Below are 26154 nucleotides of genomic sequence, written 5' to 3'. Positions count from 1 at the left end.
CATTTATATCACACACCAAGCGATCTCTAAGCATGTTATTTATAGATCTCCCAAACTCTCAATATTCTGTTAACTGTTTCAGACTTGCCACATAACAAGCAACTATCTCCCTGGGCCTCTATTTCTTGAGTTAAATTGAACCGTTGTATAGTTACTGAGGGCTTGGGCTGGTAAAGACTCTTCACAAGGTATACTAAGACATCAAAACTGTTCAAATCCAGGACACTGGGTGGCGTCAAACTTTGAATCAGTCCATAGGTCTTACTGCCACATGTGGAAAATAGGATCGTTCGCCTCATCTCCTCCCCCACAATGTCATTAGCTTTGAAAAAGAACGCGAGGCATTCAACATAATGAGACCAATCGTCCACACTTGGGTTGAAAGAATCAAATCTTCCAAACTGTGACATGCTTCTAGGGGACTGCTTCAACGATTAGGACGGAAATTCTACTTACAATTACCGTGCGAGGTCTGGCCCGATTTCAGTTCACTTGATTTCCTTCCTTTTTCTTGCTTTTTCCTCATCGCCAGTTTGTTGAATCCTGGTCCCTAGTTTAGTTGGACGTTGGATCCTGTTGCACGCTTGTTTCGGGAAGACTGAGTTGGTACCATAGACAGAGTAGATCAGCAGACAGTTCTTATGTAGAACACTATTTATTTACAAAGGAACTCAGCAGTTACATTTGTGTGCTTACAACTCAAACCCTGTCTCTACATTACAGACTCTAACTTGGGACTACTCCTGCTGACTACTGCGCTACTCTGCTAATGGATACTAAAGTCATGTGATCTTCCATTATAACATTCTTCTTAAAGGTATATTACACATCAGCTTACCACACACATTCTTAAATATATTCAGTAGCTTGGCCTCCATAGCCTTCTGTGGTAGAGAATTCCGCAGATTCACCAACCTCTGAGTGAAGATGTTTTCCCCATCTCAGTCCTAAATAGTTTATCTCATATCCTGAGACTGTGACCTCTTGTTCTAGAAGTCCCCCCGCCCTCAGCCAGAGAAAACAACATCCCTGCATCCAGTCTGTCCGTCCCTGTGAGAATTTTATACATTTCAATGAGACCCCCTCTCATTTTTCTAAACTCCAGTGAATACAGGCCTAGCCGACCCAATCTCTCTTCATACGATAATCCTGCCATCCCAGGAATCAGCCTGGTGAACCTTCACTGCACTCCCTCTATGCCAAGTACATTCTTAAGTAAGGAGACTAAAACTGCACACAATACTCCAGGTGTGGTTCCACCAAGGCCCCGTACAGCTGCAGTAATACATCCTTGCTCCTGTACTCAAGTTTTTAAAAAATTCATTCACAGGATGTGGGCTTCGCTGGCTTAACCAGCATTTATTGCCCATCCCTAGTTGCCCTTGAGAAGATGGTAGTGAGCTGCCTTCTTGAACTGCTACAGGCCATGTAGTGTAGGTACATGCACAATGCTGTTAGGAAAGGAGCTCCAGAATTTTGACTCAGCCACAGTGAAGGAACGGCAATATATTTCCAAGTCAGGATGATGACTGACTTGGAGGGGAACTTGCAGGTGGTGGTGTTCCCATCTATCTGCTGCCCTTGTCCTTCTAGATGGGAGTGGTTGTGGGTTTTGAAGGTGCTGTCTAAGGAGCCTTGGTGAATTCTGTAATGCATCTTGTAGATGGTACACACTGCTGCTACTGTGCGTCAGTGGTGGAGGGAGTGAATTTTTGTGGATGTGGTGCCAATCAAGCGGGCTGCATTGTCCTAGACAGTGTCAAGCTTCTTGAGTGTTGTGTGAGCTGCACTCGTCTGGGCAAGTGGGGAATATTCCATCACACTCCTGACTTATGCCTTGTAGATGGTGGACAGGCTTTGGGGAGTCAGGAGGTGAGTTACTCATCGCACGATTCCTAGCCTTTGACCTGCTCTTGTAGCCACAGTATTTATATGGCTAGTCCAGTTTCTGATCAATGGTAACCCCCAGGATGTTGATAGTGGGGGATTCAGTGATGGTAATGCCATTGAACATCAAGAGGTGATGGTTAGATTCTCTCTTGTGGGAGATGGTCATTGCCTGGCACTTGTATGGTGCAAATGTTACTTGCCACTTGTCAGCCCAAGTCTGGATATTGTCCAGGTTTTGCAGCATTTGGACATGGACTGCTTCAGTGTCTGAGAAGTCGCGAATGGTGCTGAACATGGTGCAAACATCCCCACTTCTGACCTTATGATGGAAGGAAGGTCATTGATGAAGCAGCTGAAGATGGTTGGGCCTAGGACACTACCCTGAGGAACTCCTGCATTGATGTCCTAGAGCTGAGATGACTGACCTCTAACAACCACAATCATCTTCCTTTGTGCTAGGTATGACTCCAACCAGTGGAGAGTATCCCCCCTGATCCCCATTGACTCCAGTTTTGCTAAGGCTCCTTGATGCCACACTCGGTCAAATGCTGCCTTGATGTCAATGGCAGTCACTCTCACCTCATTTCAGGAGTTCAGCTCTTTTATCTATGTTTGAACCAAGGCTGCAATGAGGTCAGGAGCTGAGTGGACCTGGTGGAACCCAAATTGGGTGTCAGTGAGCAGGTTATTGCTAAGCAAGTGCCTCTAGATAGCACTGTTAACGACTCCTTCCACCACTTTACTGATGATCGAGAGTAGACAGATGGGGTGGTGATTGATGGGTTGGATTTTTCCTGGATTTTTGTGCACTGGACATACCTGGGCAATTTTCCAATAGCCGGGTAGATGCCAGTGTTGTGACTGTACTGGAACAGATTGGCTAGGGGCGCAACAAGTTCTGGAGCACAAGTCTTTAGTGCTTTTGCCAGAATATTGTCAGAGCCCATAGCCTTTGCAGTATCCAGTGCCTTCCGTTGATTCTTGATATCACGTGAAGTGAATTGAATTAGCTAAAGACTCTTGAGATGCTGGGGATCTCTTGAGGAGGCCGAGATGGATCATCCACTTGGCACTTATGACTGAAGATTGTAGCAAATGCTTCAGCCTTATCTTTTGCACTGATGTGCTGGCTACTCCATCATTGAGGATGGGGATATTTGTGGAGCCTTCTCCTCCAGTGAGTTGTTTAATTGTCCACCACCATTCACGACCTCTATGTGGCAGGACTGCAGAGCTTAGATCTGATCTGTTGGTTGTGGGATCGCTTAGCTCTGTCTATCACTTGCTGCTATGCGGTTTTCTGTAGTCCTGTGTTACAGCTTCACCAGGTTGACACCTCATTTTTAGGTATTCCTGGTGCTGCTCCTGGCCTGCCCTCCTGCACTCTTCATTGATCCAGGGTTGACCCCCCTGGCTTGATGGTAATGGTAGAGTGGGGGATATGCCGGGCCATGAGGTTACAGATTGTTTGAGTACAATTCTGCTGCTGCTGATGGCCCACAGCGCCTCATGGATGCCCAGTCTTGGGTTGCTAGATCTGTTCAAAATCTATCCCATTTAGCACTGTGGTAGCGCCACACAACACGATGGAGGGTATCCTCAATGTGAAGGCGGGTCTTCATCTCTGCAGCAATATAGGTGGTTACTCGTACTGATACTGTCATGGACAGATGCATCTGCGGCAGGCAGGTTGGTGAGGATGAGGTCAAGTATGTTTTCCCTCTTGTTGATTCCCTCGCCACTTACTGCAGACCCAGTGAAGCAGCTGTGCCCTTTAGGGCTTGGCCAGCTTGGTCAGTAGTGGTGCTACCAAGCCACTCTTGATGATGGACATTGAAGTCCCCCACCTAGAGTATATTCTGTGCCCTTTCCACCCTAAGTGCTTCCTTGAAGTGGGGTTCAGCATGGAGGAGTACTTGAAGAAGAGTCACATGGACTCGAAACATTATCTCTGTCTCTCTCTCTCTCTCCACAGATGCTGTCAGATCTGCTGAGGTTTTCCAGCATTTTTTGTTCTTGTGGAGGAGTGTTTATTCATCAATTTAGGGAGGGCGGTACATGGTAATCAGCAGGAAGTTTCCTTGCCCATGTTTGACCTGATGCCATGAGACATCATGGGTTCTGGATTCGATGTTGAGGACTCCCAGGGCAACTCCCTCCCGACTGTATATCACCGTGCCGCCACCTCAGCTGGGTCTGTCCTGCCAGTGGGACAGGACATACCCACGGATGACGATGGCGGTGTCTGGGACATTATCTGTAAGGATGACTATGTCAGGCTGTTGCTCGGCTTGTCTGTGGGGCAGCTCTCCCAATTTTGGCACTAGCCCCCAGATGTTAATAAGGAGGTCATTGCAGGGTCGACAGGGCTGAGATTGCCGTTATCGTTTCCGGTGCCTAGGTTGATGCCGGGTGGTCCGTCTGTCCATTCCTTTTTTGAGACTTTGTGGTGGTTTGATACAACTGAGTGGCTTGCTCAGCCATTTCAGAGGGCATTTAAGAGTCAACCACATTGCTGTGGGTCTGGAGTCACATGTAGGCCAGACCAGGTAAGAACTGCAGGTTTCCTTCCCTAAAGGAAGGAACAGCATTAGTGAACCAGATGGGTTTTTACAACAGTCAACAATGTTTTCATAGACTTTTACTTTTTATTGAATTCAAATTCCACTATCTGCCGTGGCAGGATTTGAACCCAGGTCCCCAGAACATTGCCTTGGTGTCTGGATTACTTGTCCAGCGACTATGATGCAATCGCTTCCCCTCTGTCATTTCACATGAAGGCCAACATGCCATTTGCCTTCTTAACTGCTTGCTGCACCTGCATGCCTGTTTTCAGTGGCTGGTGTACAAGGACACCCCGGTCCCTTTGTATGTCAACATTTCCAAATCTATCACCATTTAAATAATACTTTGCCGTTCTGTTTTTCCTACAAAGTGGATAACTTCACTGTCACGACTCATTGGGGATAGTGCGCTGTAATGTCAAGCCCCACTGCTCCCCGAGCCGCGACAAATGTGAAAAGTTTGATCAACCCACCTAATTGTTTAATTTAGGTTAACAGAATACAAGCACCAGGTTTGTAAACTTAATAAGTAAATAACTGTTTATTGAACGAAATGTCTTTAACCAGTGGCAAAAGAAAGAAATATGAACTGCTTATCTCTAACTCTATAACCTAAACTCTACCCCTTCTTAAATCCCTACACACGCGCGCGCGCGCACACACACACACAAAACACACAAAAACACGGATTTTAAGGGTGGGATAAAACAGTTCAATAGCACCAATTCTGGAGCACAGGATTTGATGGGTTGATTTTGATCAATGTCTTCCAAATTCCTTTCCGTTCTTGTTGATGACATGAGGTGGTCTTCCAGCGCTTTCAGTCTTTGGTTCACTGGTTGAGCACTTGCCTTTCAATGTCTTTAACAGTAATTTTTCCCTTTGCCTCACGACAGTGGTTTTCAGAGAAGAGAGCAGGTTGTAGAGATACGAGGAGAAAAAGCCAGCTTGCTATTATTGTAGTATTACTGGAATCTTACCCACACAGGAGAGAGCGGTTTTAGGTCTTTTCCCTTTCAGGTTAGGAGCTATTCTGCTGCACTGCTCTCTCTCAAATCCTGGTGGCCTGGATAGGAGTCAGTTAAAAGGTTGTTGTCAGGCAGTTCCCCATTAGACCTGACTCCTCCTTGGCACCACCCTGCCTTTCATGGCACACTCTGTTCCAGGACAGCAGCATTGTATTTATTCCTCACACTGTTCCAGTAGACATGTCCTTCAAACTGCAGCCATTGTAATTTTAATCCACAGTTCAACAGAAATAAAAATATATGTTCTTTACATCACACTTATCCATGTTGTTTTGCATCTGCCATGTATTTGCTCAGTCACTCAACCTGTCTAAATTGCCTTGAAGTCTCTTAGCACTCTCCTCACCACTCACATTCCCACTAAATTTCACGTCATTGGCAAACTTGGAAATATTACATTTAGTTCCCTCATCCAAATCATTGATATATATTGTGAATAGCTGGGGCCCAAGCACTGATCCCTGCGTTACCCAACAAGTTATCGCCTGCCTCTCCAAAAAACTCATTTTTGCCTACTCTCTATTTCCTGTCTGCTAACCAATTCTCACTCCATGCCAATATATTACCCCCAATCCCATGTGCTTCAATTTTACACACTAACCTCTTATGTGGGACTTTATCAAAAGCTTTCTGAAAATCCAAATACATCACATCCACTGGCTCTTCCTTACCTATCCTGCTAGTTACATCCTCAAAAAAAACTCCAGTAGGTTTGTCAAACATGATTTCCCTTTCGTTAATCCATGTTGACTTTGTCTAATCCTCTTGATCTTTTCCAAGTGTCCTGTTATCATGTCCTTTATAATAGATTCTAGCATTTTCCTACTACTGATGTTAGGCTAACTGGTCTGTAATTCGCTGTTTTCTCCCTCCATCTTTTAAATAGTGGGGTTACATTTGCCACCCTCCACTCTGCCAGGACTGTTCCAGAATCTACAGAATTTTGGAATACGATAACCAGTTTCCATGACCACCTCCTTTAGTACCCTGGGATGTAGATTATTGGGCCCTGGGGATTTATCAGCTTTCAGCTCCATTAATTTCTCCAGCATTATTGTTTCATAATACAAATTTCCTTCAGTTCCTTCTTCTCACTAGATCCTTTGTTCCCTGGCATTTCTGGGAAGTTATTTGTGTCTTCCTCCGTGAAGACAGAACTAAAAGTAATTGTTTGACAGACTGGGCTTGTTACCACTGGAGTTTAGAAAGGTGAGGGGTAACTTGATTGAATTATGTAAGGTCCTGAATGGTCTCGACAAGGTGGACGTGGAAAGGGTGTTTCCTCTTGTGGGTAAGTCCAGAACAACGGGGTAGTGTTTTAAAATTAGTGGTCAGCCCTTTTTAGGACGAGATGAGGAGAATTTTTTTCTCTGAGGGCTGTGCAACTTTGGAACTCTGCTTCAGAAGGCAGGTTTCATTGAATATTTTTAAGGCAGAGTTAGACAGATTCTTGTTAAGCAAGGGAATCAAAGGTTATCAGGATTAGATGGGAATGTGGAATTTGAAACACAAACAGATCAGCCAGGATCTTATTGAATGGCGGAGCAGGCTCAAGGGGCCGAATGGCCTACTCCTCCTAATTTGTATGTTCGTAAAAATTCTGATGATGTTCGTAATTGTACTTCCACCTGAGGTTATGAATGTTTATTTATTCTTGGCATGTGGGTATTGCTCACAAGTCTGGCTTTTATTGCCCTTCCCTAGTTCTTTAGTTTCTCTTGAGAAGGAAGCAGGGAACTACTGCCTTGAACTGCTTCAGTTTGTGTGGTGAAGATACTCCCACAGTGCTGTTAGGGAGAGAGTTCCAGGATCTTGACCCAGTGATAATGAAAGAATGGCAATATATGTCCTAGTCAGGATAGTGTGTTTTTTTTTGTGTGGGGGCAGGAAACTTGGAGGTAATGGTGTTCTTATGTGTCTAAGTCCTTCTATTTGGTGAAGGTCACACGCTTGGGAAGTGCTCTCAAAGAAAGAATTCCAGCCTCGGCCAAGTTATCAATGGGAGGGAGAAGGCAAAATAAAGCGACAGAAAATTCATTCTCATCATCCTTGATGGTGGATAAACTGGATAATCATTGCAAACGTCAACAATTGTGACTATTCAGCTCCTTTGACCAACAGATTTAGAGAGCTAGCTTGGGGTGAAAGAAGGAAATGAGAGGAATAGGGAAATTATACATATCAGGAAAAGGACAAAAAGCATTACTAAGTGAATGTGAACAGGCTTTTGTGAGGACCTCAGGAACAATTAAAAAGACAAGTTTAAATGAGTGGAATGGGGTGACTGTTTCATGGTATGAAAGCGAAATACTGCGATTGCTGGGCTCTGAGGAAGAGTCATACGGACTTGAAACGTTAACTCTGTTTCTCTCTCCACAGATGCTGCCAGACCTGCTGAGTTTTTCCAGCATTTTCTGTTTTTATTATGACTATTTCATGGTGTCTTTTTCACCTCTCTAGGTGGATCTCAAACGAACCTTTACGTTCCGGAACTCTAAACAGACTTACACCGGAATCCCACTTATAGCAGCCAACATGGATACTGTTGGTACGTTTGAAATGGCTGAAGTTTTGAGTAAGGTGGGTAACTTTTTGTTTTGGGATAAATTTTTATGAATGAGCATGTGTTTAACCATTGGCTGTGTAACTGTGCACGCAGACAATTTGACAGAGAGTCAGACTGAGCTGTGTTGTTTTGAAATCTTTCATATCTGGAGACGGTTAAATAATCCTTTCGGTGATGAATTATGTCCCCGTGACTTCGAATAAAGCAGCACCTGTTATTCCACTTGTGACCTTCACAGTTTACTCAGGAAGGCCTTTAATTATTCTTTGCAGAAGGACAGTCTGTTTACTTACTGCAGTGTTCCAATGCACTGCATCACCCAGCTCTCCATTAGTTGAGTTGAATTTGAATTCGACTGTTTACATTTATAGGAGAAGCCATTAAGTAAGATTTACCATAGCTTTGTTGCTGTGCAGAAGTTATTGTGTCCATCTGAATGAAGGTAAACCACTTAGATCAATCTTACATGGTTACTGGTGTTAGCTGGTATGAGGGAGTGCTGTTAGAGAAGGAAACAGAAGCCACTTCCCCAATGCCACCAATTTGAGTCTAATTCCTACAACAGTATTCTTTTAAATCATAAGAAAAACACAAATCTGGGTCAAATTTGTGGTATTCACAAGTGCATGCAAAGCAGGTTTGTAATTGGTAAACACACGAACTGTTTAGTACAGGTCGGGTAGGCCTCCAGTGCATCTTTTAAGAAAAATGTTTCCAAAACCTAAAAGCAAAATGGGGAAGAGAAAAATAAACACTGCTGTTAAGCAGAGCATTCAACTCTCAGCTGTTGCTGGTTCAAGGGCAGGTCATTTGTATGTTTAGGACGCACACACAGGGTATTATTAGGCAGTGCTGAAAGGTGGAGTTGCTGAATATGGCAGAGAGAGTGCAAAACTGAGTAAGTGATTATCACTGCACACACAAGCAATTTACTCAGTGGCAGTGAGGTCATTGACGTTAAAACAAGCTTGAAAAGAAGTGACTATAGAGATGGTGAGGCATTGGTTCTGATCGTCTAGATTTTCCTAGGTTCCAGAATGGTCCTCATGGAAACGAAGGTAGCAAATGTGACCTCATCTTTCAAGAAAGGAGAAAGAGAAAACAAAGGCAAGTTAGCAAGCTAAAATCTAATATTAGGGATGAGAGAACAGGGCACTCAGAAAGTCATAATATGATTGGACAGAATCAAGATGGATTTATGAAAGTGAAGTTGCATTTGACAAATCTCAAGTTCTTTGAAGATGTAACTAACTAGGTGCATAAGGTGGAATTAGTGGATGTGTTTGGAGTATTTGGATTTTCAAAAAGCGTTCCAAAAGGTACTAAACGAGAGGTTATTACATAAAATTAGGGCTTGTGAGATTGGGGCAATACATTAGTATGAACGGTGTTTGGTTAATGGACATAAAATTATAGGACTAAGCAGGTTCTTTTCTTATTGGCAAGCTGTAACTATTGGGATACCACAAGGATCAGTATCTGGGCCTCTGTTGTTTACAATCTATACCAGCGATTTAGATGAGGGGACCAAGAGTAATGTATCCAAGTTTGCAGATGATAGAAAGTTAGGTGGAAAATTAGCTGTGAGGAAATTGCAAAGAGGTTGCAAAAGGATGTAGACAGATTAAGTATGATTGCGCAAGAATGTTGCAGATGGGATATAATGTGGAAAAGTGTGACATTATCCACTTTAGTAGGAAAAGGAAAGCCAGGATTTTTTTTTAAAACGGTGAGAGACTGGGAAATGTTGGTATTTAAAGGGACTTGGATGCACTGTAAATGAATCACAGAAAGTTAATATACAATTAGAAAGCAATTAGGAAAGCAAATGGTATGTTAGCCTTTATTACAAAGGGATAAGAGTAATTATGTAGAGTCTTAGTGAAACTAAGAAAGTATATACTTGTCTTAGAGGGAGTGCAACCTAGGTTTAGAACAAAGAACAAAGAAAAGTACAGCACAGGAACAGGCCCTTTGGCCCTCCAAGCCTGCGCCGATCATATTGCCTGTCAAACTGAAACATTTTGCACTTCCGGGGTCTGTATCCCTCTATTCCCATCCTATTCATGTGTTTGTCAAGCTGCCTCTTAAACACCACTATCGTACCTGCTTCCATCACCTCCTCTGGCAGCGAATTCCAGACACTCACTACCCTCTGCGTAAAAAACTTGCCTCGCACATCTCCTCTATAGTTTTCTCCTCTCACCTTAAATCTATGTCCCCTAGTAATTGACTCTTTCACCCTGGGAAAAAGCTTCTGACTATCTACTCTGTCCATGCCACTCATAATTTTGTAAACTTCTATCAAGTCGCCCCTCAATCTCCGTCGCTCTAGTGAAAACAATCTGAGTTTCTCCAACCTCTCCTCATAGCTAATAACCTCCAGACCAAGCAGCATCCTGGGAAACCTCCTCTGCACCCTCTCAAAAGCCTCCATATCCTTCTGGTAATGTGGCGACCAGAATTGCACGCAATATTCCAAGTGTGGCCTAACCAAGGTTCTATACAGCTGCAGCATGACTTCCCAGCTTTTATACTCAATACCCCTGCCGATGAAGGCAAGCATGCCATATGCCTTCCTGACTACCTTATCCACCTGCATTGCCACTTTCAGTGACCTGTGGACCTGTACACCCAGATCCCTCTGCCCATCGATACACTTAAGGGTTCTGCCATTTACTGTATATTCCTACCTGTATTAGACCTTCCAAAATGCATTACCTCGCATTTGTCCAGATTAAACTTCATGTGCCATTTCTCTGCCCAAGTCTCCAACTGATCTATATCCCGTTGTATCCTTTGACAATCCTCTTCACTATCTGCAACTCCCCCAACCTTAGTGTCGTCTGCAAACTTACTAGTTAGCCCAGTTACATTTTCCTCCAAATCATTTACGTATACTACAAACAGCAAAAGTCCCAGCACTGATCCCTGAGGAACACCACTAGTCACAGTTCTCCATTCAGAAAAGCACCTTTCTACTGCTACCCTCTGTCTTCTATGACCAAACCAATTCTGTATCCATCTTGCCAGCTCACCTCTGATCCCGTGTGACTTTACCTTCTGTACCAGTCTGCCATGAGGGACCTTGTCAAAGGCCTTACTGAAATCCATGCAGATAACATCCACTGCCCTTCCATCATCGATCATCTTTGTCACTTCCTTGAAAAACTCGATCAAGTTAGTGAGACACGACCTCCCCTTCACAAAACCATGCTGCCTCTCTAATACGCCCATTTGCTTCCAAATGGTAGTAAATCCTGTCACGAAAAATCTTCTCCAATAATTTCCCTACCACTGATGTAAGGCTCACTGGCCTGTATTTTCCTGGATTTCCCTACTACCCTTCTTAAACAATGGAACAACGTTAGCCATTCTCCAGTCTCCTCTGGGACCTCACCCGTGGCCAGTGAGGATACAAAGATTTCTGTCAAGGCCCCAGCAATCTCCTCCCTTGCCTCTCTCAGTACTCTGGGGTAGATCCCATCTGGCCCTGGGGACTTATCCACCTTAATATTCTTCAAGACGCCTAACACCTCTTTTTTGGTCTCAACATGATCCAGGTTATCTACACACTCTTCCTTAGACAAATCGACCACTAAGTCCTCTTTGGTGAATACTGATGAGAAGTACTCATTTAGTATCTCTCCCATTTCTTCTGGCTCCACACACAGATTCCCACCTCTGTCCCTGAGTGGGCCCACCTCTGTCCCTGAGTGGGCCTACCCTTTCCCTGGCTACCCTTTTGCTTTTTACATATGAATAAAAGGCCTTGGGATTTTCCTTAATCCTGGTTGCCAATGACTTTTCATGACCCCTTTTAGCCCTCCTGACTCCTTGCTTAAGTTTCTTCCTACTTTCTTTATATTCTCCACGGGCTTCATCTGTTCCCAGCCTTCTAGCCCTTAAAAATGCTTCCCTTTTCTTTTTGAATAATCTCACAATATCCTTCGTTATCCAAGGTTCCTGAAACTTGCCATACTTATCCTACATCCTAGCAGGAACATGCTGGTCCTGAATTCTTATCAACTGACGTTTGAAAGCCCCCCACATGTCAGTTGTTGATTTGCCCTCAAACATCCGCCTCCAGTCTAGATTCCTCAGTTCCTGCCTAATATTGTTATAATTAGCCTTCCCCCAATTAAGCACCTTAACCTGACGTCTCCTGTTATCCTTATCCACCAGTACCTTGAAACTTACTGAATTATGGTCACTTTTCCCGAAATGCTCCCCTACTGAAACTTCGACCACCTGGCCGGGTTCATTCCCTAATACCAGGTCCAGTATTGCCCCTTCCCTGGTTGGACTATCTACATATTGTCTTAGGAAGCCCTCCTGGATGCACCTTACAAATTCTGCACCATCCAAACCCCTAGCACTAGATTAATTCCTGGGATGAGGAGTTTGTCCTATGAGGAGAGATTCAGTAGACTTGCCTATTTTATCTGGACTTCAGAAGAACCACAGATGATCTAATTGAAACATATCAGAGTTCAAAATCATTTTTTCCCCTGAGGCCTCCATTTGCGTTTCTCTTAAAGGCTACTTTTTGATTTTTGGGGCCTCCACTTTAAACACCCTGGCGTTACCATTGACCAGAAGCTGAACTGAATCAGCCATATAAGTACTGTGGCTACAACAGCATGTCAGAGGCTGAGAATTCTATGGAGAGCATTCATCTCTTAACTCTCCAAAGCTGGTCCACCAACCAAAAGGCACAAGTTAGGAGTGATGGAATACTCTCCATTCCCCTGGATGAGTGTGGCTCCAATAACATTTAAGAAGTGCACCATCCAAGACAAACTGGCCGCTCGATCAACACCCCATTCACCACCTTAAACATTCACTTTCCCCACCAGTGGTGCACAATGGGAGCAGTGTGTACCAAGGGCAAAAATATGTTTTTTCAAGGGATCGATGAGTTTCTCTAGATGGTTACTTTTTGGTTTAGGAGGGCTACCTTTTTCATTTTCACCAACTCCTTCATTAGGCGAGGCAGTCATGTAGTAACGTTGGTTAACGTCCTCTCTCCCCCCGCCCCCCCACCTTAGACCAGCTTATATTTCACCTCTCTCCTGACTATACTCAGTTCTGCCGAAGGGTCATGAGGACTCGAAACGTTAACTGATTTCTTCTCCACCGATGCTGCCAGACCTGCTGAGTTTTTCCAGGTAATTCTGTTTTTGTTTTGGATTTCCAGCATCCGCAATAGCTTTTAGCTTTTTGTTTATATATGTAGTAACATTACCTTCCGTATTTCTGTTGAAAATTTTTTCAGGGTTTCTTTCTTTAGATAGATAGCACAAAAACCAAACAGACTCTATAATTATATGACAGCTCAATGAACTCAGCCAATCTCCAGCCAAAGGTTGAACAGACCAAAATACTATGCTAACTTTGAGTCGACGCTAGATTAAAAAGTTATTTTGAAAAGTGGCGCCTTTATTTGGCAACACAGTACACGTGGTTTGTGTAATAGTGGTTCAAACAAAACCAGAACAGAAAATAAATGGAAAGTGGTAACAGCAGTTTTAATTGAAATAAAAGTTTCCACTATAATCAAAAGTAGCAAACATGTATCTATAGTGAATATATATATATAAAAACTTTTACTCCTCCTGAAAAATTCAAGTTGTTCACAACAAATGTGCAAAGTGCAAACAGTTTGTAAAATAAACAAATAAACATGGTTTTCTGACATTTTTGTGTCTATCACTTTCTCAGTGTCTGTCATTTCATTTCTTCTTGTTCCTCAACTTAAATGCTTTTTCAAAATTATGTTCTTTGACTTCTTCACCTTCCTATCCAGCTGCAGGATGTGCAACCTGAGAGGTTGATGTTTCTTCAGACGAGGTAGCTGATGATTGCTGACGCATACTGTAGGGTTGAACATCTGTGGTCTTCTCACTTGTTTACCTGCTTTGTACCATCTGGTTACAGTTGATTGCACACCAAAGTCATCCTCAGAGGCCCTTCAGGGAGATCATCATGAGCTTGTCAATGGTTTGAGTCTTGAGATTGACTCACCAGTCACTCTTGATTCTGTTCATAAGGGAGAAGCCCCTCTCCACTTTGGCTGTGGCCAATGGTATTACTTGTATGATCGCTTTTGGACTATCTTCCTTAGTCAGACCCAATTGGCCCTAGCTCCATCAACCTTGCATTCAGAGATGTAAGGATATCTTTGAAGTTGCTCCAGCAGTATTTTCACATCAGCATCTCCATAGTCTTTCAGCTCCTGTGGCCAGTTTCTTGGATCAGTTTTGTACAGCTCCAAGGGTCTTGTTGGTTGACAATGAGTCAAATCGCTCTTTTAGGCAGCGGACAATGGCACAATATGGTTTTTGTGAGATTGGGAGACACCAGCTTCACCTTCTGTATTCCCTTTCGATTCAATATTCTGTAGGTCCCCTCATGGCACTCTTCTTTGGATCACAGCTTGGGCCCATCATATTCTTTTGTAACATAGAAAATATAGGCAGGAGTAGGTCATTCAGCCTTTCGATGATCATGGCTGATCCTTTATCTCAATGCCATACTCCCGCTCTCTCCCCATACCCCTTGATGCCTTTGGAGTCTAGAAATCTATCTATTTCATTCTTAAATATATTCAGTGACTTGGTCTCCACAGCCCTCTGTGGTAGAGAATTCCACAGGTTGACCATCCTCTGAGTGAAGAAGTTTCTCCTCATCTCAGTCCTAAATGGCCTACCCCATATCCTGAGACTGTGACCCCATGTTCTATATCCCCCAGCCAGAGGAAACATCACACCTGCATCCAGTCTGTCCATCCCTGTCAGAATTTTATACCTATTAATGAGATCCCCTCTAATCATTCTAAACTCCAGTGAATACAGGCCTAGTCTGCCCAATCTCTCCTCATACGACAATCCTGCCATCCCAGGAATCAGTCTGGTGAACCTTTGCCGCACTCTCTCTGTGGCAAGTATATCCTTTCTTAAGTAAGGAGAGCGAAACTGCACACACTACTCCAGGCATGGTCTCACCAAGGCCCTGTACAACTGCAGTAAGACATCCTTGCTCCTGTACTCAAGTCCCCTTGCAATGATTTGCATTCTTAACTGCTTGCTGCGCCTGCATGCCACGCAAAACATCTTGGACCTTGATAACACTGTCAACTACCTCAGATATGCTTACATCATCTCTCTGGAAGAAAAGAGAGAGGTGAGATAGCTCCTCTAAAACATCCATATTCCGTGCCATAGGAGAAGGAACTTATAGGAGGTGAGCTTCTTTATCATTCCCCTTATGTTAGAAGCATCTTTTTTCTTGACTGCAGCCCACTCCTCACTTATTTCTTGTTATTCATTCGTGGAATGTGGGCATCTCTGGCCAGGCCAGAATTTGTTGCCCATCCCTTATTGCCCTTGAGAAGGTGGTGGTGAGCTGTTTTCTTGAACTGCTGCAGTCCATGTGGTGTAGGTACACCCACAGTGCTGTTAGGGAGAGAGTTCCAGGATTTTGACCCAGTGACAGTGATGGAATGGCAATATATTTCTAAGTCAGGATGGTGAGTGACTTAGTGGGGACCTTCCAGGTGGTGGTGTAATGTGGTTTAGATGGGCAACAACAGTAGAGTAGTTCCTCTCCAATGCCAGACTCCTATGATCAAGCCAACGAGTGTCATCTACCTGTGTTGGTCTGAGGATGGTTTCCTCTAGCAAGTCAATTATTTCACTAAGCTCTCAAAGACGCTTGGGTGTCTTCCTCTAGAATTATGTCTATAAGGTTAAGAAGCCATCGATCTCTCAGGTGAAGTAGCTTTCTCTATGCATCTTTAGTGATAAATTCTAACCTATGTGCCACTTGGTGATCCCAGTTAGCCCTAGCATTTCGGCAGCCAGCTTTGCGAAGATCTCAGTTCTCCAGCCAAGTTGACTCTGGTCCCATCTGCACCAAAGCCTTTCAGGTTCCTATTCCATTCTGGGATGCCCTTCATGGACATTAAGTTAATGATGTGAAGGATCCCATTACTTTTGCGCACTGACCCTCATTTGTGGAAAACCATTGTCTAGGCACTTGATGTACACCAACTCTTTTCCTTGCTACTCCTGCCAATGCTGCCATCCATCAGAATGCTTATATAGCTGCAGATTGCACTTGAGTGTTGCAGCCCTGACTAATATCTTCAGCCAAGAAGTGAATGAAGGAACGCACTCGTATTCTCACCTGTCTTTCCAAGATCCATGCCATATCGTTTCTCAAGATGTACAAGAGATGGTAAGTAGGTAAATGGGAGCTCATGCTTCACCAGATGGTAAACTATGTCAAACAGCTTGACCATCTTGCCATATATTTGTACAGTAATTTTCACAACCCCCTGGACTATTGGCTCCTTTTGAATGGTTTGATTTATCCATGCATCATTAGTTACCTCGTGACTACCTAGTGTCCGAGGCCCAAACATCTTCAGCTGCTTCATCAATGGTCTTCCCTCCATCATAAGGTCAGAAGTGGGGATGTTCGCTGATGATTGCACAATGTTCAGCACCATTCACGACCCCTCAGATACTGGAGCAGTCCATGTCCAAATGCAGCAAGACCTGGACAATATCCAGGCTTGGGCTGACAAGTGGCAAGTAACATTTACACCACACAAGTGCCAGGTAATGACCATTTCAAACAACATAGAATCTAATCATTGCCCCTTGACATTCAATGGCATTACCATCACTGAATCTTGCACTATCAACATCCTGGGGGTTACCATTGACCAGACACTGAACTGGACTAGTCATATAAATACTGTGGCTACAAGAGCAGGACAGAGGCTAGGAATCCCGCAGCAAGTAACTCATCTCCGGATTCCCCAAAGCCTGTCCACCGTCTACAAGGCACAGGTAAGGAATGTGATGGAATACTTTCCACTTGCCTGGATGGGTGCAGCTCCCACAACACTGAAGAAGCTTGACACCATCCAGGACAAAGCAGCCGGCTTGATTGGCACCATATCCACAAACTTTCATTCCCTCCACCACCAATGCACAATGGCAGCAGTGTGTACCATGATGTAGGAACTCACCAAGACTTCTTGGACAGCATCTTCCAAACCCACAACCACTACCATCCAGATGGACATGAGCAGCAGACACATGGGAACACCAGCACCTGGAAATTCCCCTCCAAGCCAATCACCATCCTGATTTGGAAATATATCTCCATTCCTTCATTGTCGCTGGGTCAAAATCCTGGAACTCCCTTCCTAACAGCACTGTGGGTGTACCTACACCACATGGACTGCAGCGGTTCAAGAAGGCAGCTCATCACCACCTTCTCAAAGGCGATTAGGAATGGGCAATAAATGCTGGTCCAGCCAGAGAAGCCCACATCCCGTAAATTATTTTTAAAAAAGCTCAGGCTCTGGCTGTGTCACAATGCTGATAATTTCTTTATGTTGGTTGTGCCAGAGATGAAAGGATCAGAGCTGACAGCTCCCTGGGTGTTCTTTGAGCCGGTGCATGCTGTGCACAGTAGGCCTTGCAGAGTAGTTACAGCCTCCTGTCGGAGTTCGTTGCATTCCAATCCAGGTCAGCTTCCAGGCATTTACATTGCTTTCTTTGGAAATAGGTTTCTTCTTCTTGGTACTAGAGATGGTAGATGTAACTCTCTTCATTTCACAAGATGAGCTTGAAGGTGTTTTTAAAGTTTCCGTAGTGCCGGTGGGTTGTTTGGGTTCTCAGGAAGTGCTCCATACTGATTCCAGCATGCTGTAATTTAAAGTTACCATTAGCTTTCCCTTTGTTTACCTTCTATTACTGTCATGACTATAGTGGACCAATGCACTTGTATAAAACCATCAAAGTGACTTCAGCATTTCAACATTTCATGCAGTTGATGTAATTCACGATAAGTCCGTACTAACAACAAAACCTGTCCATGCTGGATTATCTACATCATGCTTCAGTAAAAGGAGGCAAGGTGTCACCACCCATGAGCTAAGCTGCCTACCCTGGCATCTGAAAAGTCTTTGCTCATCACCTAAATAAAATTCCCAATTTGCAAAAATAAATGAAGATCAGATTCATCTGCAATTATTGCAATGAAACAGAAATCAGACCGGCATAAGTACTTTAGCTAAGTTAGTAAAAGTTTTTTTTACTGAAAGACCACATGAATCTGCATGGTTCTCTTTTTTTCCATTTCCCATTGTCTCCTAGTCCCCACCATGAAATTAAAATGTGACAGACCTTCTCTCCTCTGGCTTATGCTCCTGTTCTTGGTACATGGGGGTCATTTGGGTCTGCTCCTGACTTCTTTTCTGGGTTTCTAGCCACCTCGATCCTTTCTCTTTTCTTTTTCTCTTGGGCTTCGTCCGGGTCCCAGAGGATGTCGAAAGTTCATGGAGAATGTGGAATGTTTAAGTGAAGCAGGTTGTTGTCTAGGATAATTGCTGCAGCTACTCCATTGACAGGTTCCCTACCTCCCCAGGCTTCTGTGCTCCTCCACACATAGCTCCTGTTTCCAGAGAAGCAGCATGAGTGGGAGGGAGGAAGCCTGTCATTGGATAGCTGGAGCAGCTGCATTATAGACAAAGCTAGTGATTGGAGCAGCAGCTCCTCAGATTCAGTGTCCAACGATTGCTCGCTGCTGCTCCTCCATTTAAACTGAACGTTGTTTTCCCACTCTCTGCACCTTCAGTTTATGCCACAGGAGCCATATTGCATGGACGGTTGGGATGGGGGCAGCAAATTCAAGAAAGTTAGACCCATCTTTACGTTTTTGCGGGTTACCCGTGGTGTTTCGGGAATAGATTTGCCCGCTGGCCCCATTTATTTTGAACGCTGAAGCATATAAAATTCTTCATCGACTTAACAGAGGAGCAGCTGGGAGTTTTTTCACCTGGCTGTGGAATCTAGAAATAAGGGTCACAATCTCAGAAATAAGGACTTGAGAACAAATTTCTTCTCTCAAAGATTGTGAATCTTTGGAATTCTTTACTGCAGAAATTTGTGGATGCTCAGTTTTTGAATAGATTCAAGATAAAGATCAATAGACTTATGGGTACTAAGGGAATCAACGAATACGGGGAGAGTGCAGGGAGTTGGTGTTGAAGTAGAAATAAACTATGATCTTATTAAACGGTGGGGCAGGCTCAAAGGACCTATGGAATCCTGCTGCTCCTATTTCTTATGCTCCTTTGTCTAAAAAAGTAGTCGATGCTGTAGAAAATCTCACTTCAAGTTGTCAGGCAGTGAAAAATATAGTCAATATCTTAATGTAATTGGAAGCAATGCATACTTCACTGTGGTCATAAACACCTGGAGTAAATCCAGAGCCAGGGCCCAAATTAGTTTCCTTGGGCAGCGACTCTGGATTAAAGCTTCATTCACACTACAGCTGCACTGTTGATGGATTGATAGCTGTGTGGGGCTAACTAACATCCATGCCCAAATTCTTGGTATGTGCACCCATGAATTTCCGCCAGAACTGAGTAGACACAAACTCTTTGCACCTTGATCCAGCCATGGGTGCAAGAACTGATGCCAGAGAGGCGAGAGCAGCTGCCCTCAATTTAATATAGAGCTGAAGAGATAATGCAGGAACTTTATAAATCATTGGTTAGGCCTTAGCAAGAGTATCGTGGACAATTCTGGCACCAAACTTCTGGAAAGATGTAACGATCTTAGATAGAATGCAGGGGAGGTTTACCAGGATTTAAAGAGGGATGAGGGATTTTTGTTATGAGAAAAGGTTTGAAAGGTTAGGACTGTTGTCCATGGAACATAGGTTAAGAGATAACCTAACAGTGGTTTTCAAGATGATGAGATTGTGTTGATAGAAAAAAATTAATCCCTGTGATGGGTGGGTCAATGACTAGAAGTCAGATTTAAAATCATTGACATAAGATCTAGACTGAAGAGGAGGAGAGTTGTTGGGATCTGAATGTTCTATCTGAAAAGATGGTGGAAGTTGTTTCCATAAATAAGTTTAAAAGTGAGTTGGACAGGTACTTAAGGATGTGATACTTACAGGGTTATGGTCAAAAAGCAGGAATGTGATACTAAGCATGACTTCCCCTTCAAAGAGCCAGCATAGGGACGATGGGCTGAATGACCTCCTGTGCTGTGAGTTTCTACGATTTAAATATCAGGGCGCTATTTGCCAATGTAATGGCTTCATGGCCATGGAGCCCTAGTAAAGCTAAGGCTGGGGGGAGTGGGAGGGAAGCAAGGGAACTTTTCCAATGGCTGAGTCCATACCTGGCACAAAGGAATTTGGTGGTCGCTGTCAGAAGTCAATAATCATAACCTCATCACATCTGTGTAAATGTTCCCCGGGGAACATTCTCATCCGAGCTGCCATCATCATCTTTATTAATATCGTATGTGCTGCCACAAGGGTTGGGTGTTTGTTGATGATTCCACAGTGTAGAGCTCAATTTACAACTCCTCCAATAATGAAACAACTCGTACCAGACTACAACAGGACTTGGACAATATCTAAGCTTGAGCTGAAAAATAGCAGATTACAGACATACCACATGAATGCCAGCTAATTTACAAGGATGATATCAGAAATACCTGGGTATGCATATCAGGAAAAGATTGACAGACTGGGTGTTTTTTCTGTTGAAAAAAGGCCAAGGGGTGACCTAACAGAAGTCTTTAAAATTATGCAAGGCTTTGATACAGCAGATACAGAGAGAATGTTTCCTCTTGTGGGTTAGAGCATAACTAGAGGCTGTCAATATAGGATAGTCATCAAGAAATTCAGTAGGGAATTCAGAAGAAACTCCTTCACCCCAAACACCAAGACTGTTGAGAATATGAAACTTGCCACCACTTGCGAATAATATAGATGCATTTACGGGGAAGATAGACAGTTATTTGAGGGAGAGGGAATAGATGGTTTTGATGGTAGTTTAGGTGAAGAAAGATAGGAAGAGGCTCAAGTGGAGCATAAACACTGGCATGGACTGGTTGGGCCAAATGATCTGCTGCATAGATTATGTAACCCTATGTAATTCATCTCCCCAATGACCTTCAAATTGCACCACCATTGTTGAGTCCTCCACTATCAGCTTATGAATCCATAATTTAGCACAAGACTGCTTATTTGCTCCTCACACACACCATTAGTTGATTAGGAAATAGTTGTTGTAATTACAACTACATGGGCACATACCCTGCCCTCACTAGAATACCAGGGACTTTGGCTTGCTACAATATTATCATGACAAGTGATACTGTATAGAGTCTACGACACTGCAGCTCATTTCAACTGTTACCATTACCAGAGCCACAGCTCATTTGCAACTTTTAGATGCTGAATATTGTGGATTAATATTGGAGAATGGATGGAAGCACAGAATGTTTCATAATTCATTGCATTCTTTCAACACATTTAAAAATGTTTATTTTATTCCACTGAAATCTTCCCTTGCTTGCTCTACTTGTCTGACTTTGAGGAATGAGCTGTAATAACTGGCTTGAAATACCCACTATCATGAAGCTAAAGCCATTTTCAACTGGATATAGATCAGGATCCAAACTGAGCTTTACAGGCAAAAGGCTATCTTATTAAACTGAAAGTATTGGTTTACAAATTATTTGATAATATGCCCTGGCTTGGGTGCTGAGTGTGGAAACCCATGACTTTGAATAAGGTTGAAATAGGTATGTAAATAAAAGTAACTACAATGGTGATTCAATGATCCTGGCATTTCCAATGTATGTTGGAGACACTTTGAGTGTTTTCCCAGATAAAGGGACACAAGATGCAGTGGTTTTCCTTATCTGTCCACAGCCCACTTGCTGAGACTCTGCTCTGGTTTCTTTTGCAGTTTGTGATGTTTACTGCCATTCATAAACACTACGCTCTAGAAGAGTGGAAGAAGTTTGCAGCATCTCATCCTGAATGTCTTGAGGTATTATTTGAGAATGTTGTGGGATGAAGTGAAACCTCTGGGTTATTTGTACTATGATAAAGCACTATCATCACTCTGCTCTGCTAATCACATTTACAGTCGTCAATGGTGTAGTGCTTTGTATATTTTGCTTACATTAGTCAATCTCTTGTGGTGATTTGCACTTGGGTGGGCTAAAGAGGAGGCAAAACATTTGCTCACTTGGAGAAGGGGGCACCAGAGGCTTACCTTTGTCCTCTGTGCAGATGGAATGGAAGGCCAGGTTTATCCTCATTAAGGCCTAGCTTCCTGTTCAAACCCATCCCTAGTTATAATTGGACCTTACACCTCATGACCATAAATTTAATGATTGTGGCTTTTGGCATAAATCGTTTCCATCAGTTGGAATTATATAATTAGAATTTGGGCATGGAGGTCAGTGAGACCTGAAGATTTCTATAAAATAGTGTTGAGGGACAGAAAAAACATGAGGCTTGCTGATCTCTACACTTAAATTTCTGATGTACATTTCTAGTGGACCAAATTCTAGGCTGAGAGTGTGAATTTGTGAAATTGCTTGTCATGTTTTTTAACTTTTTTGAATACAGCAGAGTTTTAAGAAGAATCCTGATTAATCATTCTCTAATTATCTTTCTTTCTGTCCCTTGGTTTCTTTCTGTCTTCAGCATATAGCTGTTAGCTCAGGCACTGGTCAGGCAGACTTGGACAAGCTTTACACGATTCTGGAAACAATCCCAGCCTTCAAATACATTTGTCTGGATGTTGCAAATGGTTACTCAGAATACTTTGTGGAATCTGTTAAAACTGTCCGGGCTAAGTTTCCGAAACACACAATTATGGTGAGTATCCTACATCCTCATAAAACTACAGGCGAAACATCTTCTAAAGTGTTTCTAAAGTAATCTTCTATCTTCTAAAGTAAAGTAAAATTATCATGGCAGACAGTCATTGGGCAATCCAACAAGAATCCTCCCCCACACATTGAATTTCCAGTCCAGCCAAGTTGGGAGATGGAAAATCCCTTGTGGGTGACAGTGGTTGCCAAAAGGAAGGAGGGTAAACAGTGAGGAAGTTTTGGTGGAATGCAAAACCTCCAACCTGGTACATGTCATGTACGGAAACATCACACTGAATAACATTGCATCATATATTTCCATCGTGCATTAAAAACATGACATCTAACATTAAAATCAACAGTTCAATGTGTGGCAACAGTAAGGAAGGCTTCTGCTTTTGCTATGTATGGTCAGAGGAGTCGAGCACAAATTCTTGGAGGTGTCAGCCGTGGCTGAGTGGTAGCACACTCACCTCTGAGTCCGAAAGCTGTGTGTTCAGATCCCACACAAAAATCAACACTGACATTCCACTGCAGTACTGAGAGAGAACACTGCACTCTCACAGTTGAGACTTTAAACTGAGGCCCTGTTTGCTCTTTCAGAAATATTTCTTGGCACTATTTTGAAAATGTGCAGAAGAGTTATCCCCTGTGACCTGATCATTATTCATCCAACAATGAACGTCACACTGGAAAAAAAATGATCTGGTTATTATCACATTGCCGGTTGTGGGAGCTCACTGTGCGTACAGTGGCAGTTGCATTTCCTACATTACAACAGCAACTAAACTTAAAAGTACTTCATTGGCTGTGAAGCATTTTTGACATTGTGAGGATATGAATCTAAATTCAAGATTTTCTTTTCTTTTTTGATAATGGGTTTGTACAAGGTAATTTTACAATATCATTCACGACTCAGATCCTGAACCACATGCAGCAATACCTGGACAACATTCAGGCTTGGGCTGACAAGTGGCAAGTGATTTTTGTGCCACGCAAGGGCCAGGCAATGACCATTTACAAGAAGAGGGAATCTAACTATTTCCCCTTGACATTCAATGGCGTTACCATCACTGAATCCCCCACTATCAACATCCTGGGGGGGTTACCATTGACCAGAAACTGAATTGGACTTGCCATATAAATACTGTGGTTACAAGAACAGGTTGGGAATTCCACAACGCATAACTCAGTTCCTGACTCCCCAAAGCCAGTCCACCATCTACAAGGCACAAGTCAGGAGTGTAATGAAATACTTTCCACTTGCCTGGTTGAGTGCAGCTCCCACAACACTCAAGAAGCTTGACACCATCCAGGACAAAGCAGCCCGCTTGATTGGCACCCCATCCACAAACATTCACTCCCTCTACCGCCAATGTGCAGTGGCAGTAGTGTGCACCATCTACAAGATGCACTGCAGAAACTCACCAAGGCTTCTTCGACAGCACCTTCCAAACCCCAACCCATGATCTCTACCACCTCGAAGGACAAGGGCAGTAGACGCATGGGAACACTACCACCTGGAAGTTCCCTTCCAAAGTTATTCACCATCCTGACTTGGAACTATATCGCTGTTCCTTCACCATGCCTGAGTCAAAATCATGGAACTCCCTTCCTAACAGCACTGTAGGTGTACCTACACTACATGGACTGCAGCGGTTCAAGAAGATGGCTCACCACCACCACCTCAAGAACAATTAGGGATAGGCAATCAATGCTGGCCTAGCCAGTGACGCTCGCATCCTAAGAATGAATGAATTGGGGAAAAAATGATATGTCCTCACATGGAGCATTATTTGCAATCCTGATTGCTGTACGACAGCAAAGATCTCCAAGATTAAGGCATGCAAACTGTAAGAAGTGGTTGAGGGGTTGGGATTTTTGTTCTGGAGAGAAAGATCAAGCGAAACCTTATTCAGTAGTAAAAACTTGAGACAATAAGATAAATTGAACCGGAATAAATTTTTGAGATTGCCACAAAGTCTAAAAAGGGGTCATGGGCTAATCCCTTTAGGAGAGGTCAAGTGTACAGAGAGTTCTGATTTGACTCCTTTACACAGAGAGTGGTGGAGAATGTGTAGAATGAAATGTCCAGGGAGGCAGATGGTGTGGAAAAAAGTCAGTTGAAAATTGGATTGGTATTTGAGGGAGTGGGTAATTGAGGTCAATTTGTACAAAGTAAAAGGATGATCAGCCCAGATCTTCCTGTCAGTGCCACTGACTTCTTGCCTAAGCTACAGTAAGGGTCCATTGTTTAGGTGTGTAGGGAGACTGAATGTCGAAGCATCATTGAAGTGAAACTTTATCGTCACGCCCTGTGGTGTCCATCTTCAGTTTAGTGTTTTCAAGGCAATTTTTAATTTACCTGCCCCCTCCCACCTCCCCAGTGCTGCTTGTCCCCCCACTCCTCAGTGCCACACATGCCTCCACCTACCTTCCCTGGTGCCATTCACTCTCCATCCACTTGCCCAGTGCTGCACATCCCCTTGTGCCATGTAAACATCACCACCACCCCCGCCCCAACCCCATCCCTAGTGCCATCCCTCATCCCTCCTCCTGGTGTCACTCATTCTCCTCCCCTCCCCCGCACCCCCCACATACCCACCCCATCCCTTATGCTGCTCACTACACCCCCACCCATTGCCGATGCCACTCATTCACCCCCATCCCTGTCCTGGTGCTGCGCATCTACCCACCAAACCCCATCCCTAGTGCCACCCGCGTCACCGAAAAATACATAAAGTCTATTTTGTAAGGAGTTGAGAAGTTGGTAGCAGTATTACACGGTTGGAGAACTTGTACACTCGTCTGGGACTAAGTCTGAGTCACATGATACATAGCATCATTTCCCCTCTGCTAATATATACAGAAAGCATAACCGCACTCACTTAAAGGTGCAGCACAACATCTTTTTTTGCAAATAAATAACTTCCCATACAAATAACCATAACTATTTACATGGAAATACTTATTTATGTATTACAGAGTTACAAGTTAAGAAACTCATAAACTTACAAGTCCCTGAAGTGGTCTGCTAATATGCCCTGACTTGGCAACTGTAATGATAGCTTGAGGTTGATGAATTGTCAGGTTTGGAAGTTGCTTTGGATTTTGCCTTGGATCTTGTCCTGGATGCAATGGTGATTGAGGATTTGGTACTTCCCTGATTTTCCTCTGTTTGGTCTCACAGTTGTACAATTGGGTATGATGACCTTGTGTGACCTTGACTCCAGACAGATCCTTGCCACTTCAGCTGGTTGCCACATACCTTCCATGGGATGCTGAACTCGAACCTGTTGTCCTGTCTCTGCCTGCATTCCTGTCATGCATGTCTTTCATTCTCCCCTGTGTTTTTTTAAAGTTCTTCTCTGGCTTCTGGAAGG

At 43.5% G+C, this 26154-nt stretch overlaps 1 protein-coding gene across 3 annotated transcripts in view; it reads left to right on the top strand.

Moving 5' to 3' along the window:
* LOC144679010 (GMP reductase 1) overlaps positions 1-26154 on the top strand; it is a 107446-nt gene that overhangs the window by 16818 nt on the left and 64474 nt on the right. For all 3 annotated transcript variants that reach the window (XM_078539215.1, XM_078539216.1, XM_078539217.1), the window contains exons 2-4: positions 7943-8062; positions 21853-21936; positions 22602-22775. In XM_078539215.1, coding sequence (XP_078395341.1) covers positions 7943-8062; positions 21853-21936; positions 22602-22775 — 378 coding nt within the window. The remainder of the gene's footprint in view (positions 1-7942; positions 8063-21852; positions 21937-22601; positions 22776-26154) is intronic.

The sequence above is a fragment of the Cetorhinus maximus genome, chromosome 3 (genome assembly GCF_964194155.1).
Source record: "Cetorhinus maximus chromosome 3, sCetMax3.hap1.1, whole genome shotgun sequence".
NCBI classification, from domain to species: domain Eukaryota; kingdom Metazoa; phylum Chordata; class Chondrichthyes; order Lamniformes; family Cetorhinidae; genus Cetorhinus; species Cetorhinus maximus.
This window is presented reverse-complemented; position numbering and strand designations above follow the sequence as displayed.